This window comes from Antedon bifida, chromosome 3 (genome assembly GCF_963402885.1).
Source record: "Antedon bifida chromosome 3, ecAntBifi1.1, whole genome shotgun sequence".
NCBI lineage: Eukaryota > Metazoa > Echinodermata > Crinoidea > Comatulida > Antedonidae > Antedon > Antedon bifida.
The window spans coordinates 32,078,811-32,096,923 of NC_136228.1; the positions used below are offsets into that span (position 1 = coordinate 32,078,811).

The 18,113-nt window shown below is 31.5% G+C and overlaps 2 protein-coding genes across 7 annotated transcripts in view; one reads left to right on the forward strand and one right to left on the reverse strand.

Moving 5' to 3' along the window:
* Positions 1–18,113, reverse strand: part of LOC144837571 (zinc finger CCHC domain-containing protein 24-like) — a 100,887-nt gene that overhangs the window by 42,891 nt on the left and 39,883 nt on the right. The window lies entirely within an intron of this gene.
* LOC144837562 (alpha-adducin-like) overlaps positions 1–18,113 on the forward strand; it is a 57,807-nt gene that overhangs the window by 20,041 nt on the left and 19,653 nt on the right. For all 6 annotated transcript variants that reach the window (XR_013611526.1, XR_013611525.1, XR_013611527.1 and 3 more), the window contains exons 3-6: positions 4,068–4,164; positions 11,223–11,380; positions 16,022–16,252; positions 17,211–17,354. Coding sequence is in view for 3 of the 6 variants with exons in the window: in XM_078692736.1 (XP_078548862.1) it covers positions 4,068–4,164; positions 11,223–11,380; positions 16,022–16,252; positions 17,211–17,354 (630 nt within the window). In the remaining 3 variants the exon portion in view is untranslated. The remainder of the gene's footprint in view (positions 1–4,067; positions 4,165–11,222; positions 11,381–16,021; positions 16,253–17,210; positions 17,355–18,113) is intronic.

Genomic DNA, 18,113 nt, shown 5'->3' on the forward strand with positions numbered 1-18,113 from the left:
TGAGATTTTGGAGCTGAATGCTAATAAAATATGTAAATGTAGTTCTGTACAAAGTAAAGGTTTTCTTGTAAAGACAGCTAAGCATGTTGCTTATTATCACATGACACATATTGGTTCTCACTAGGATTTTACGTAAAATGAAAGTAAATTGACCAATCATGACGCGAAGGATGATGATACATCGCATTCTGATTGGCCAACTCACTTGAATTACGTCATTGCATTGCGTCCAAGTGGAAACCAAGCAATACGATCGCAAGAGTATAAGTTTTACTTGGTCCTTCCATAAATCCCTTTCTTTCCCTATCTTCATCGCAATTGAATGCATTAATAAATTAGTCAATTTAATTAATTAAAGCAGAAGAAATTTGTTGTTTAATTATGAATATTAATAGGTAAGTTCTGTAATTAGGTAATTTGGTTTAAGGGTTTGGTTTATATACAGTACATACAACATACAGAATCACCCCTAAAATTACATTGCATAATAGTAATACCTATCAGAGCAATGAACATTAAAGACAATGTATTCTAGACTAATTATGATTTCATCTCACAAAATTAACACCAAATATAATATATCCATAATTGTGATTAATTTTATGCGACTCAAATTACATATTTATAACTAATTATGTATATTATATTTCTACATAATGAGTCACTTGTATAGGTTATAATGACATCTAATCCCTTGACGATTAGTTTAATGAAACATTCTGCCAATGAATCAAGGATTCATATGAAAACGTAATTAAGAAATTGTAATTAAAACAGCATATGAACACACCTTGTTTTTCTCAAAATGCTCGCTCTTCTGTCTTTCTACAATGTCACTATTTTTCGTTCCTATATAGATACATTTAAAATTATAAAGCTCTGTCTACACCATCAAACTTTATGTGACAAAAAAATGTGCCCATATATTGACATGATGACTACCATATTTAAGCATATTACTACCATAGTTTGGCACATCATACTTTTTTTGTAAAACTAGTTATATGTATTATTATTTATTAAAAACTTAGTCTATTATAGGGACCATATTGTATGTAAACGAACTATTTTGTATAATAATTTAACCATTAAAGGATAGTGTAGACAGAGCTTTAGCAAAGTTAAGAAACAACCTGTCATGGATAATAATTTTGAAATATATACATTTACACTGTAAACAGGAGGAACAAATCTGAAAAAGGACATATAGGACATAAGATAATCACTTAAATTAATTTTTAAAATATAATTTAGCTGAAAGGGTATGTTGATAATAAATTTTAATATTTGTTTGATGCATAAATCAATCAAAACTTTAACTATACTATCCTTGAGATGTCAAATTAAATTGCTATCAAAACCACATCCAAGTGAAAAAAGATGCATAAATAAGTGTTTAGGCCAATTTACACAGACGAGCAGTAACGGTAATAAAAATATAGAATCTATGTTATTCCTTATGACCATTTACACACAACACAGAGTGGATGGATGGATCCTGCTCAGGATAGATACAGATTCTACGTGGGACAAGCTACGTGGTTTTCTGCTTACCGTTACCGCTCGCCTGTGTAAATTAGCCTTTAGGGTTTTAAGTTTTATGTTGTTTTCAACAATCCCTATCAAGTATCATTCAAGTAAGAAAAAGAACGTTTTGAAATGTACAGTTAACATCAATTATAAGTATACTATGAATTATGGGCATTGTGTCCTATATTATACAGTTGATTGCATAGCTGATCAAAAGAGTTTCACATGCCTGACAGCCCCCGCCATAAACCTTTCACAGATTTAACACAACAACTTGTTAAAAGAAAACATTGGAAATTTAATACATTAGAAAAACATCAGTAATAGAGATCGACCTATTATATTTGAAATTAGTATTCAAATTATGCATTAAATAAGACATAATAGAGTTTATATTGTTTGGCAAACAACTGTAAAACTATTATTTTGCCAAAAAATTACTGTACAAAAAAGGGAAGCGGACATTAACCACCCAAGGTAAAGTTCGCCACCCATAATGGACTCTACCATTGTTAGAATATTAAAATCTTTGCAATTCATCATAGCAATGCTGTACAATTTAGGGCCTTAGTGTACCATAAATGTTTGTATTGGATATTTTTCTTCTTTTGTGTGCATACAAAACTTTTAAAGAAAAAAAGTGTCTTTTACGTCAGATAGTATAATGAATTCACGCAAGAGAAACCTTGCTATGGGTTGTAAGTTAGTGCAACTCCTACACATGAGATTAACAGATTAGAGCATAAAGGTGTACTCTATAGAAACCAAGGAATATGTTTTTCTTAACTTGTTACAATTAATAAAATGGAAGTTTAAATTTTTGTTTTTAACGAACAAACTATAGGATTTTTTCAATACTGTATGACCATAAGTACATTAGCATCAATAGCATAATTAGTGTTATGAAAAGCATTATTTTATACAGTAGTACATATTTATCGGCCATAGATGTTCAACCAATACAACAGTATTTAAAAAAAACATCAATAATAATATTAAAGATGTATTGTCCCTTGAAACACAAAAAAATGAAGGTCAAAATATTCTAAATTTAAATTGGCCATACCAAAGTAATATTAAAGTTATTCACTTTAAGTCGAAAATTCGAGCCAAAAACAAAAATTTTACGTAATTAACAGCTAAATTAATTTGATTACATTTCGTCTGGAAAATCGTCGCTAGCGAAAGTAAACAAAGATTTCAAACCATGAGTATACATCATGCATGATGCTAATTTGGATTGTTTACAACTCGTCACAGTTGAGAAGGTGTTTTCACACAGATCGTGAGGAAGTTTTATGATTATGCATACAGAGTAGCCAAATAAGCGCGTTGTATTATGAGATATGTTTTGATCGAAAACTTTGACTGGAAGTCAAAGTTATTTTTTGAACCAAAAAACGTCTGTATTTCAGTTAAATGATTTTTTTTCCCACTAATTTTTGGTGAAAGTTAGTAACTATTACGATAGTTCAAAATGACCCACTTTTTTTCGAAATCTTTTTTTTTTTTTTTTGGGAATTTGACAAAGGGACAATACATCTTTAACATGTATGCAATCTTGATAAATATCTACAGTAAACAAGCATAAAATTCTATACAAGCTCAATAAAATGCAACATCATATGGCAATATTGATTAGAATATTGTAAAGGGTCAAAGTTCAATTTAGCTTAGGGTAAATATCCTATCACATTCTGACCTATTTGATCAATATGAAGGATAACTTTATGTAGGTCTGTGTAAATGACCTATTTTTTTTTCAATATGTTATCTTTCCCTTTATGGAGAGAAATTATACAATATTTTACATTTAACCATTCACAGTAGAATCAGCTAAAGCCTACACTATTAAACTTTATATGACAAAAAAATGTGATGTGCCCATATATGGACATAATGATGTCATATCACTACCATATTTGGGCATACCACTACCATATTTGGCCATATCGCACTAGTTTGATAGTGTAGACAGAGCTTAAAATGATTCATGAATTTGCATCTTGCCATACAATGTTATGTTAATGTTATACTCAAATATTGATCCATAAATTGATTATAAAAATAAGATATGCCTTAATAGCATTTTAAAAGTATGTTGCTAAAAAGAATGCTTTTAACCTAAAGCATATTTAGCTTATAAAACATATTAATATCTTTTTTTTACAGGTTGTTTTTTATCTATTGATTTATCTATGGGTTATTATTATTTTTTATATATTATACTTCATACTTGATTACCATTTAAGTATACAGTAAGCCTACTCTGGCCTGAGATTCAAGTTAATCCCAAATAAGGTTTATCGCAAATAGCGTTAGAAATGCATGATGGGATGGAATTGGGAGCAATAGCGCCACCACCAGTATATACAATTTTTATTATACTGACGGCGCTATTGTTCCCAATTCCTTCCCATCATGCATTGCTCACGCTATTTGCGATAAATCTATTACACATCACATTACAAATCAAATGATTAACATTTTATAGAATATTAGTAATATAATTTGTTTTTAAATTTTGTTTTCTTCAGACTGGCCCCCACCCAGCAAGCCTGTTGGCATTACAACAAATTACAGATTTAATTCTGCCGCATTCAAGATTCAACCAATCTTCTGGATCAAGAGCAGGTAGGTTTTTGTGTCTCCCTCTACCGTCCCGAAGCAAAAGCTGTCAACTGAGGAATAGTGACCAGTTTACTTTTCCCTTGTTTTTAAAATAAATTAACAACATCTATCCTTAAGCTCTGTATACACTACCAAACTTTATGTGACAAAAAAAATGTTATGCGCCCATATATGGACATGATGATGTTATAGCACTACCATATTTAAGCATATTACTACCGTATTTGGGCACATCACATTTTTTTTGTCAAACTAGTTTGATAGTGTACACAGAGCTTTACATAGCAATAGTCCTGCATAGTTGTCCATCTTTTAGTTATTCAAGATTGTTATCATTATTAATATATTAATCAACAGGCATGGAGTAAATTATAAAAACCGGCCGGTGATATTTGTACATAATATAATTATTTTACTAGTCGTCAACAACTATAATTCATTGTTGTATTTTACCTTTACCCCATAACAAAGTATTATTTATGAATTATTATTTTACTTCCCAGTTTTTGTTTCAATTTGCCTAGTTAGTAGGTCTTTAGGGAGGTAGTTTGATTTTAAGATTATTAGCTAGAGGCAATTATTTATGCCTCCATGGAGATTTCAATTTCTTGAAGTGTGTAATATGTTGATGAGCTAGGCTTGTTGCTTTCATAGGATTGTTCTCATCATAGGATTGTTCTCATTTGTCATGCCTTAACCAATGGGTCAGGAGAATGTGGGCAGGGATGTAATTTTGCTGGGAGGATGCAGGGGGGCACTCACCTTTTAAGTGTCCTACATCACGATAAAAGCTTATTTTAAGGTCTTTATCCAGCCTACAGTAATTTCAATCAACTCAATCCTTAAAGTACTGTTTTTCTTTTATTTATTTTTCCTACACAACTAAGCACTATACCTCCCTGTTTGGGAGTTTTTCAAATAGGGTAATATTTTTGTCTGTAGTGGTGTTTATACCAGGGAAACGCACTCTTCTCTAATTATACAGATGTCTGTTGATGATGTCACAGTAAATGAGGGATGATGGGACAAGGTCAAGTTCTATGGTAATGGGACTCCCTTGATTGGGTACAACAATTTGTAAAGTGCCTCGCCTAGGGGGTATTGTCCATAACATCACATTGATTGTTGATATAGTCACCTGATACTTTCTTGGTGTCAGTTTGAAATATAAATTCTTACCTGTAATATCTTGAAAATAAATGAAGTGATTTCAATATGTTAAGAAAAGGGAGTATAATATTAATAATAAACTCTGAAAAACTTTAAAATTGGTATATTATATAAAACATTTTTGTAGAATGACTTTAAAAATGCTTTTTTGAGAGTCTTACAATTTTGTTATTTGAGTTTATTGATGATAGTTCTTTTGATTTAATTATGTGTCCTCTAATAGATATGTAACAGTAGTGGTGTAACATCCAGATGCAGAATGTAATCTAAAGCTCTGTCTACACTATCAAACTATATGTGACAAAAAATGTGATGTGCCCATATATGTCATATCACTAGTCCTACCATATTTGGGAATGTCACTACCATATTTAGGTACATCACAAGTTTTTGTCAAACTAGTTTGATCAGGGAGTTATTTACAACTCCCTGGTTTGATAGTGTAGACATAGCTTTAAGATTCTTTATGGGAATTTCAGAGTGTGAATGGGATAATGCCAACATCCTGATAAGTCCACATTTATTACTGACGTGTAGATGCCAGTCCCCACTTCACATTCTACAGTGTAAACATTCAATTAGGCCTTGACGAACTTTGCATATCAAAGCATCTTTATTCATTACCAGGGCCTAGATCTAAAGGTTGCATTAACACTTCAGAACAACATTGCACGAAGGTCAAGTGGTTTGTCAACCACATTATTAACAGGAATATTATGCAATTTATTATTTAGAGATTGAGTATTAAAATAAATACCATATAAAAATCATACCACTTAACAGGCTAATTATAAATTATTTATAGAAATTATATTTTAATAACAGCAATATTTAATTTCTTTAATAGTATAGGACATCAAATGGTTTTATATTAAAGGTTAATTGATATATTATTAATTTTTAATATCTAGATTCTTATAATATAGAGTAGCCATTGATAATAATAATATTGTAAATATTATAAGGAATATATTTGGAATATATATTATTGTAAACAATAATAAGGAATATAAATCATGAAATTAAGTAATTCAGTTGAACTCAATTAATTTTATTGATCATTAAAATATTTCAACCTTGAATCAGAGAATTCGTTCATGCATGACAGTGCCTGAACCAGAAGAGAACATCTTGTTAGCATTCTGTAGGCATCCCCTCATTATTATCAATGAATTATAATGGCATCCTCTCACAATTACAAAGCAATGCAATTAAACAAAGTAATCATATTAAGATCTCTTATTTGCATCTTATCGAAGGCCATACATTATGTAGTAGCGGTACATCATTGTGTCAACAATTACACAAAGCTACACTGTAAGCATTCTACATTTGGCGGGAGACCTATGAATGATTGCCAAATTAGAAAATCCTTTAGAGATAAAGTTGTAATTAATTGTACCATAGGTTTAATTATTTTTTTTATTGTGCTAAAGTTGTCCCACATGGTCACTGCTCATGTCTAATATTTAATAATAATAGCTTTAATGTACAGTACCAATGTGCTGAAATAAATTTCCTATTTAAGGATTTGAATTAATTATTTAATAGTGATGTAAACATAAGAAATAAAGTTGTCCGGTTTTCGCAAGAAAGGGAACAATCTCTTTTCAGCCATTGGGTTGTCAAAGGCCTCTGTGAAAAAGTGGTCAGGTTCAAACCATACTGTACCAACCATACTTGTGGCTATGGTCCTGTTTAATGGTACAATATTGATAATACCATGTTTTATGTTTTTTATGGCACATAATATTAATACCGGAGTCATATAAATATTATAAAAACAGAAGATAATGTCAAGCCATCCTGGAAAAACACATTAGTAGTTGTAATTTATTGAGTAACAAACACTTCTATAATAATAGAACAAGTTCAGTTCCCCATCGCTAAATAAAACATGCAGACAGAGAGACACTAATGATAAAATGTGAAAGTGGGTTGTTATTGTTCCAAGATTGCATGTCAGACAACGTACCACTTATTGCCACGGTAACATACATTACCATAGCGATGAACATTATGGGTAGTTAACATTTGCATGACAGTGCTTGAGAGCCTGATATACAAGATTCGTTTCAACATAATTACTATACAACACAAATGCAGCTATGAAATACAATATTTGAATTATTGTATAGGGAACATTCTGTCTACATTCTGAAAAGCAATTTACATTATTGACATGCAATGAGAAGGACCTAGATATATTGATGTGTTCCAAAGGCCACGCCTTATGTTAGACAAATAAATGTCTGAGATGATGTTGAGGTTAATTTATTGATTTTATTTTCATGTTTTACTTGTACTCTAGGCCCATTTAATCTTACCATGTAGGCCCATTTCATCCTACCATGGTGCCTGTATGAAGTAATAGGCCTACTTTTAAATGAATATTTTTATTTTAAATGCACAATGTTTTATTAAAGTGGGTCTTTTTACTTACTTAGTCCAGGATAAACCCAAATGTGAATAGACTTAATCTATACAATCCTGTTTTCAATAATATTGGTAAGCTGGTTTGTTCAGCACATCTGTCTATCTTTAGGGCGTCATATACGGGTCTACCTTGTTCTGGGTATAATTATATTATGTGCATGTTATTTAAATCTGTCAATCAAATGTGACATTATTCTTTAAATTAAAACCAACATTTTAGAAACTAATAATGCTGTAATGCTTTTTTTTAATCTGAACCGCTACAAAATTGTATGCAATTAGAACTGCATGATTATGTGAGACACAAGTTTGGCCATTTAAATTCAAAGTAGGCAAGCCATTTAAATGTAAAATACTGCAAACAACATTGTAGTTGAAGAGAACAGTGTAAATAAGAACAAAGTCCAGTAAAACATAGTAAATAGATATATAGCTTCAATGAAACTAAATAAATATTTGTATAATTAATATTCATGAGCACCCTGGCTATTGAATAACGTAATTCATCATAGGCTCACATAGGTGTATCATCTACAGGTTGGATATACAGTAATTGTACTCACACAATATACCATATTGTGTGTAATGATAAACACACAGCCATACTGTACAGTAGATCAATCCATTTTAGAACTTGCTACACATCTCTCTTTAAGGCTCTGTCCACACTATCAAACTTTATGTGGAAAAAAAATGCGATGTGCCCATATATGGACATGATGATGTCATAGCACTATCATATTTGGGCATATCACTACCAGGTTTGGGCACATTACACTTTTTTTGTGTCAAACTAGTTTGATAGTGTAGACAGAGCTTTATGCCCATACTGTCACTGAACTATGTAGATCCAGGCCATTATTTTAGAAAGTGGAGGAGGGGGAGGGGGGATGTTGGAGGTTGGCTTTATGGTTTTTTTCTTTAGGAAGCTTCCCATTTGACCGTCTTTCCTTTCCCAACATCCTTCATTCTTGCTACTGTATGTTAAGCATAGTACTCTATCTGAATCAAATTCAAGGATTTTTTCTGTATAATTAATATAGTAATGTATTTTTGGTAAACAGCACAATGTTATTTTGTATTTTATATTGTTTGTCAACATGCCATAAATAAAATAACACCAGCACTCAACCACATTGTTTATGGAAAGTTAATGGCCTTGTCTAGTTTTCTACCTGTAACCTTTTGTTGTCGAAAGATTTCACAAACTTTAATTATAGTATTGATAGCTTCACTTGTTATTGTCAGATTAAGGTATCAATCCTTACGACAGCATGACTTTGGATATATCATATTGGATTATCTGATTCATCCCTGATGATCCGTGATATTATTGTATTTATCCACCTTGTCCAATACAGCCTTCAGTAATCAAAGTAAACAAGATTTGTTTGTGATCATATAGGGCCTGTTTTTACTGTGACAAATTTCTTTTTTTCTTGGCAATATAAATGTTTGAATACCAGTTAAATTATATCCTCAAAATAATGGTTAAAAACACAAATCAGGTGTGTTTACCAGCATGGAACTAGCATTAAGCTCTGTCTACACTATCAAACTAGTTTTACAAAAAAGTGTTCCCAAATAGGGTAGTGATATGCCCAAATATGGTAGTGATATGACATCGTGTTCATGGGGGAGATTACATTTTTTTCACATAAAGTTTGATAGTGTTGACAGAGCTTAACAGATATGCGATACATTTTAAAAAGTTCAAATCAAAAGATGTTGAGACGTCTTATTTTATTGGTAGTGAAAAGGATGCATTTCAACAATAAACATTTCTAAAAACATTTGTTTTGCCATCCTTCAATAGAAATAAATTCATAGTGTCATTTACTGTTCAGAGTGTAAATAGTCCTATATCACACCTGTACTATACTTCAAACTACTGTATATATCCAGTTGGAATGTCTTGGCGTGTATTCATGCAAAATAATGTGTTTAATAGATGCGTAATATAAGAAGCTACAGAAGTTGTCGTAGGCAGTTCTTAGTTCTAGATTGTTATTTCAATTGGTTAAATTTGATTATGTGCATAGGCTGGAAGCAATCAAAGGAAGGTACGATATTAGGAATGCACCAAATCCATCAACTTTGTATTGTGTGCTTTATAAGTCAACGGAATGACCGACTTATTACTGGCCTGTGTTTGTTTTAAAAATGTTAATAAAACATAACTTTAACTCCATACACTCACTCTTCACAGAGGAGGCTCATCATGGTCTAAAGCTCTGTCTACAATATCAAACTAGTTTGATAAAAAAAAAAGTGTGATTTGCCCAAATATGGTAGTGATATGCCCAAATCTGGTAGTGATATGACATCATCATGTACATATATGGCCATATAACTTTTTTTTTGTCACATAATTTTTTTATAGTGTAGACAGAGCTTAATATTAATAATATTCTTCTGCCAGGCATTCATTTTTGGGCGAGCTATGAAATTGTAAGTTCTCAAGCCCAAAGCCAGGATTTTTACAGGGGTTCGTTTTTCAACAAATGGAGCAAAAAGTGTAATTTATTTGGCATATTTACCATTTCTAGTGCTAAAGTTTTTTTTTAATGACTACGGATTTGCTGAAGTTGAAATTAAAGCTTCAAAATAATAGCCTAGATGAAAGAAATTTAGGCTTAAGCTCTGTCTACAGTGATGATGTCATATCACTACCATATTTGGGCATATTACTACCATATTTTGGCACATCACACTTTTTTTGTCAAACCAGTTTGATAGTGTAGACAGAGCTTTACAGTAGGGTGACCCAACCCTTCTTAGTCAAACTACACCCATGTAAGAAGACTTGACATTTTGTTCCATGTGGCTGATTGAGTAGAATGTTGAATGTGATGCCAACCATGTTGAATGTGATGCCACCTTTGAAGGTATCATTTCAAAGAACACTGTAGGTGGTGACAGATAAAGTGTTCATTACACTGTTTATGTACAGCTCCCCACCTGTTCTTTATTGGCGAATCCATGTTTTTGTTTTCTATTACTCAATGCTGTTTATTATTATTTGGTATATTGTATACAAATTAGTAAAAGGTGCCTACTTTGTTTATTATTATAATGTTATTCAATACTGGATTTAGAGATCATCGTTTGGCTGTCACCTTTTGCTTTACACTTTTTAAACATTATTATTTTCTTATAATAATGACATATATTTAGTTTGATAAAAAAAACTGTATAATTATAATTACGTGTATATATAATACTGGTAGTTTTTCAGATTTTTTCAGAGTAAATCATGATTGGTCCTTTTTTTATTTGGCCCTGTTTAATAAAAGACAAAATTATTATTAAATTTTTTTAAAAATTTAGCAAAATGATTATATATGTTTCATCTTTATTTTATATTTATTAATTAAATTTAAGTGATGATATGTTGGTTTTTTTTGGTATTTCAGGGTTATCGTTAATAACATCCTGATTTTCTTTATTTTTAGGTTCATATACTCACCATGTGACCCCAGTAGCAGACATCCGTGGGGTAGATTCCCAAAACTACACAAAAGGAGAGAAGCTAATGCGTTGTAAGCTAGCATCTCTGTACCGGCTACTAGACTTGCATGGATGGACTCAACTAATATACAACCATATCTCGGTGAGTTCTCTTTTCTTTTAAAGCTTACCTGGATTTTTTTTTCTCTAGAGGAACACCCCTGGACAAAATAATGGAATTGTCCATCCCTGGAGCGACATTATAACATTAAGTAGAAGAGAAGTTTGTTCAAATGTAAATGAATACGACAATATGAAATAATAATAATGTTATTCTAGAATTTTCTTTCGATTTCTATATCCTAGGACTTTCCCTAATCTATAATAATCTATTGTTTTATATCTTCATTTTACTATAATAAAAATTTTCCATCTTGTTATTATTTACCTACCATGTTTTTTCATTCATTTTTCTTCTCTTCTTACTGGTAATTGGTCTTTTCAAATTTAGGTATGTCTGTTTTTTTGGAAAATTCAATCTATCCATCATTTCATTCTTTTACTTTATCATTTCTTCATTCATGATTCAAATCTCTACTTATATAGTGCCAACTATCTTCTGTTCTTCCCACGCATTACAAAAAAACACTAAAGGTGTTTACTAATTGTAAGGTGTGATTTATCTGTCCAGGTTTTCTGTCTACTCTCGATGAAAAAAAAAAATTAATTTGAGATATTTCTTTTGCTGATCATCATCGTATTACATAACATCCTTGATTAGTATACTCTCATTATTTATTTAAGGCTGTGTAGCTTGCGTCTATTTACACTTAAAATAATTGTACTTTTTGTATTAAAATAATATCTTTACTGTGTAAGATGGTCTGTGCTTAAGTCCTGAATAATGTATGTTGACTCATGAATAATTCATGATTTGAGACAAGTACTTAAGTATAACTATAAGGATAATGTAGAAATTTAACATAAATTTGTAGTTTAAAATTTGAATCAATTTTCAAATTGTGAAATAAATTTTCAATTCATAATTCTTATTCATAAGAAGCAGAAATATATAATATAACCCTATGTTATTTGTGCATAAATGTTTATGACACTCAATATTGATTATTATTTTTAAAATATAATAATAAAACAGCTATTTATAGTCATAGTGTGTTTACTACCTGTATAGTAAGTTAGTATTAGGAGAAATTCATCTAAAGAAAAAATAAAAGATTTTTAAAACATTTTTTTAAGATTTATTATTATTTTTAAACTTTGTCAACATTTGACATGATTTATCTGCTAACCGCCTGGGCACATTATTATTTCTATATTTATATTAAGATATTGGGATCACCTTGGAAAATTAGATAGTACGGGAAACAAAATTTAATATTAAAGCTGCACTTTGGGATCTTCTTGAAAGTTGATTGTACTTCTGAAGATTAATTTCATCAATTCATAGATGAGTGAATATCAATATTGTTATATACGGCAAGTATAATAATCATAGTCATTAAGATGCGACAGGTTGCCATGGCGATAATTATGTATGCATTCTGTTTATCCCAGAATAATGAAATTGTAAAAATAGATTATGTCTGCTATCCATTTTAAATATTGGTGTCTGGCATTATATTAATGTTATTGGAAATATTTTGTATGAGATTGTACTATAGTAAAATTAAATTTTGTTTCATAAGTATGGAAATCTTATTCTTAATTTTGTATTCAATTAGAAATTAATAAGTTGTAGAAATAATACTTAATTTATTATCTTTACTTACCGTATATTTCGGTGTATAAGTCGCACTTTTGACACGCAAATTTGACCTCTAAATTAAGGGTGCGTCTTATACACCGAACATAAATGCCTCACCACACAGATTGTACATATCGTCACCTCGTTGGCTAGGCCTGAGTAGACTAGGCCTAGCTACAGTGTACTAATGTAACGGCAACCTGCTTCTGCCTAGTTTTCAAGGCATTTTAGCGTGATGTTATACTAAATATGATGAAAAGATTTGTTCATTATGGAGCTGTTTTAGGCGCTCCGATAAAATTTCATTTGTAAACGTTTACGATTGGAATAGTATTTATTTATAGTTATACGCATGATCGCCGACCGCCGTACCCCCAGCGCAAGCCCTTGTCGGCCACATGGTGTACGGTATTCGACTAGTATATTCTCCAGTTGATTATAGCATGGACCTAGCGTACACACTTCTCGGATACATAGATACTAAACAAATTATTAATGCAAATGTTGTTAAAATAAAGGATGTCTTCATTCATTCATCAGTGGAAAATTACTTCCATTTATTGTCATTTGCATATAAAATATACATAGAGATTATGTTTACTCTGAGATATAGACCTACAAAGCAGATAAATAAAAAACTAATACAAACAATTACAAAGTGTCACATCACTCTCGTATTTATAATTTCTTTATAAAATATTCAAACTGTGACATCATTGCGATTGAAAAAAAAAACTGAATAAATATGGTGGCTGGATATCTGATTATTAGTTAATAATCAACTTATCAAATTTCACAAGATCTAATGTTGTTTTTCCTTCCTCTTCATTCTTTATTCATGCAATGCGTTAGTAAACGGACTAACGTATTCATGGTGAACTTTACAGTCGGTTTACAGTTTCTGTCTCCAGAGACGTCTTAATGTAAATGTCATGGATGTTCTTAATCAGAATTGTTTATCTTGCATACATACTAGTTTTTTTTTTATTTTATAATGTGCCTTGAATATTTAACTATCTCTTCTGGGAAATTAGGGAGAAAGTTTACAATATCATATTGTGAGAAGCCAGGTAAGCTCTGTCTACACTATCAAACTTTATGTGACAAAAAAAATGTGATGTGCTCATATAATGATATGATGATGTCATATGGATACCATATTTGGGCACATCACTATCATATTTGGGCACATCACACTTTGTTTTTGTCAAACTAGTTTGATAGTGTAGTCAGAGCTGTAGAGAAATGAAAAGGAAGAGATAGGAGTATCCTTTGAATCGGGATTTTGGTCATAGTAAAACATAATACATTTCCCCTTATTTGCTCTATGAGAAATTGTCCCTTTTATTTGGATATCCCGCGAGGTCGACTGTAAATACTGCATTCTATTCCAAATATTTCTCGATCACCAAATGTATGAATCTGAGACCCACATCACTTATTTTGGTGGGAACTGTAGAAATATTTAAACCAAACTCAAAGTGTTGATTGAACTAGGTCAACTATCACCAACCCAGTTATGTTGAACTATTTTTAATAACCTATAACTCGTAGCGACAGCGAAGTACTTTTAATTATGAGAATGAAAATGAGTCCAGGTTGTTGAACATTAAATTTGTCTTGCCGTCCTTTTCACAGTAATTACTGTACATACAGTATAAAATAAAACATAGCTTTTGAGCTTTTGAATTTTGAATGCATAATAGTTAATAAAACTATAATGCATTTTGTAAATATTCCAGTACCTTGCAGCTAGATATCCTGTGGCAGTATGTTCCCACAGTGATTTTAATAGTAATTGAAAGTGATGGGTCTCTGAGCCGTGTGTAGTTACATCATAAAGTACAATACATACAATATTTCAAAACTGTCTAACATTATTATGTTTACTGAATTATAGAACTGTACACTGGGAATCAGTTGTTAAATGTTATGGAGCGAGAAGTTGGAATGTCTGTGTGATGTAACCTTCACTCTTATGCATTTAATAACGGCAAATAATCATACAGTTTAGCAGAAGATGTAGAAAATACATTAAAAAAAATAATAAGGAAAATGCTTTAAAAAAGAACATTTAAATGATCATGATAAACACAAAAGTACAATGGAAGGGACAAATTTTAAGCTATAAGCTTGAATATAATTATATAGGGAAAGTAAAGAATATATATAATCTAAAGCGCCGTTTACACTATCAAATTTTATGTGAAAAAAGGGTGATGTGCCCATATATGGACATGATGATGTCATATCAATACCATTTTTGGGTATATCACTACCATATTTGGGCACATCACACTTTTTTCGTCAAACTAGTTTGATAGTGTAGACAGAGCTTTATACTATAACTTAGTTAAGTTGATTATTTAGGCTTTAATTAGTAGTTTTATATACATCAGGGCTTGATGCTGGATAATGAGAGCTCTTGAAAGATGAGTTATTGTTAGGTACTGGGCTGACGGCATCCCATTTGCAAAGTGTTGTAACATTTTATGACCCTAGCTTGCGTGCTTGTAGTTTTACTGCCATTACTCATAGCAAATCCAAGTGCATTTTTATTCAAGAATCGTGTGAAACTCACTGTTTTAGCTCGTTCAATGTTTGCTAGTTAATTATGTAACTTGTATATATAATAATAAATGCCTAGTTTTTATTTTTTGTTACTAGTGAAATTAGTGTTTGTTTACTTTTTATATTATAGTATTAATGCTATTAAAAAAGTTTCTCTCTCTTTATCAATACTATTTTATATGCTGTATTTTTTATTAATAATTGGCACTAAGGGTTTACATTAAAACCTTGTCTAATTTTTGACATTTTTTTTCCTGCCGATGTACTATGAAACACAGCATGTCATTTGCAATTTGATGTATTTTTTCCTTTTTGTTTTATTGTCTTTTATGCCAAGCAAAACAAATTTCCATTTTAAATTGGACAAATAAAATATCTTGAATGTATTGTGACTATTTCTTGTCTAGCTTACCTGGACAAACCGACAATTAAATTATAATATTTACAGTTTTTTAATTACTTTTTCAGGTAAGAGTATCTCATGACCAGAACCATTTTCTTATCAATCCGTTTGGTTTGATGTACCATGAGGTGTCTGCATCATCACTCATCAAAATTGATAACGTTGGTAACATCATTGACCATGGAACGTCGACCTATGGCCCGAACCTTGCAGGATTCACACTACACTCCGCCATCCACGCTGCACGACCGGACATTAGATGCGTTATTCACGTCCACACACCAAGTGCTGCAGCGGTAATTTTTACATACATATTTTACATGGCTAAAGCTCTGTTTACACTATCAAACTTTATGTGACAGAAAATGTGATCTGCCCATATATAGACATATTGCTACCATATTTGGGCATATCACTACCATATTTGGGCACATCACTACGATATTTGGGCACACTTTTTTGTCAAACTAGTTTGATAGTGTAGAAAAAGCTTTACAGAAATAATGTACTGTAGTACTAGTTGTTTGAATACTAAAATGCAATCCCAAATGAATCGTGTCTCGACCCCATTCACAACCTCTTGGTAAAAGTTGCCTCAAATGACCTGGATACGAAGGTGTTTTATATTTAGATACAGTAGGTGGTGGTTGTATTGAATATAAACAATTCCAAATTCTTTCATGGCACTTTACTAAAGGAAATGAGTATAAATATAATAAATCATAAAGGAGAAATTCAGTAGCAACTAACAAAGAAACGCCCTAACCTATATACCAACTGTGACTATTATTTTGTCAAAGAATAAAATCATTTACATACAATACAGGGTACTTATTGTATAAATTGGTTATGCATCAACACCAATGGCAATAAAAGCAATTTAATTATAGTTTAGAATATAATAATACTGTACTACTTTTAAAAGGGTTTCACATAGGAAAAGATCTGATGTTGAATGATTAGAATTTTAAGTCAAATTGCAATTACTTCACAAAATTAAAATCTATTTTAATAACAATTATTTAGATAACAATCATGTTACAAGAGTTGTCAAAACCATATAGATTATCTGATAACAAGTACCTTTTTTCCTCTGACTGATAGATATTAACGTCGGTTACTTCTAATCTATAAGATTCATGTTTTTTCAAGTTTATTTAAAGAGTATAGAAATAATATATCAGGATAGTTACAAACAATTTGAATATTTAATTTATTTGCAAATGATATTCCATTATTTGTTTGTTTTTTCAGGTTTCTTCAATGAAATGCGGTTTGTTACCAATTTCACAAGAATCTTTGATTGTGGGTGAAGTGTCCTATATGGACTACACAGGTATTCTGGTAGAAGAAGAAGATAAGGATAAAGTAATCAGATCTCTTGGACCCAATAACAAGGTAAGTTTGGTGGGCGTCGCTAATCGTCGTTAATTTTTTTAATTGGGGAGGCCCAGGTGTGTATAATTTCACAAGAATTACTGTTAACAGTTGGATTTATACAGACATTCATACAAGTAATACGATCAATCAGATAACCAGGTAAGTGGGCGTCGTCATCTAAGGCATGATATCCATAAGAGCGCTGTTAAAGTGTGAATTGTATACATTCAATGTAATCGGATCAGTCAGACTCGATAACAAGTTGGATAGGTGTTGCACAGAAAAATTTGGATGGGCGTCGCAACAGACAAGTTGGATGGGCGTCGCACACAGACATGTTGGATGGGCGTCGCACACAGACATGTTGGATGAGCGTCGCACATACATGTTGGATGGGCGTCGCACACAGACATGTTGGATGAGCGTCACACATACAAGTTGGATGGGCGTCGCACAGGCAAGTTGGATGTGCGTCGCACACATACATGTTGGATGGGCGTCGCACAGACAAGTTGGATGGGCGTATACATATATAATTTTGGTGGATGATCGGGAAGAAAAATGTAACAATGCCACTGGATAGTAGTGTTCAGGTGAAATGCTCATTCATTTCAGAGGAAGTTAAAAAGGTGTTGTACACAAGTTTTTGACACATCTTTCTGAAAGGTTTTAGCAGTGTTTAGTATCTACAGTTACAAAGAGTTGAAACTCTAGATGTTTTGCATATCTGAAACACAAGATAATGTTTTAATTGGATGCGATTTACGATTGGATAGA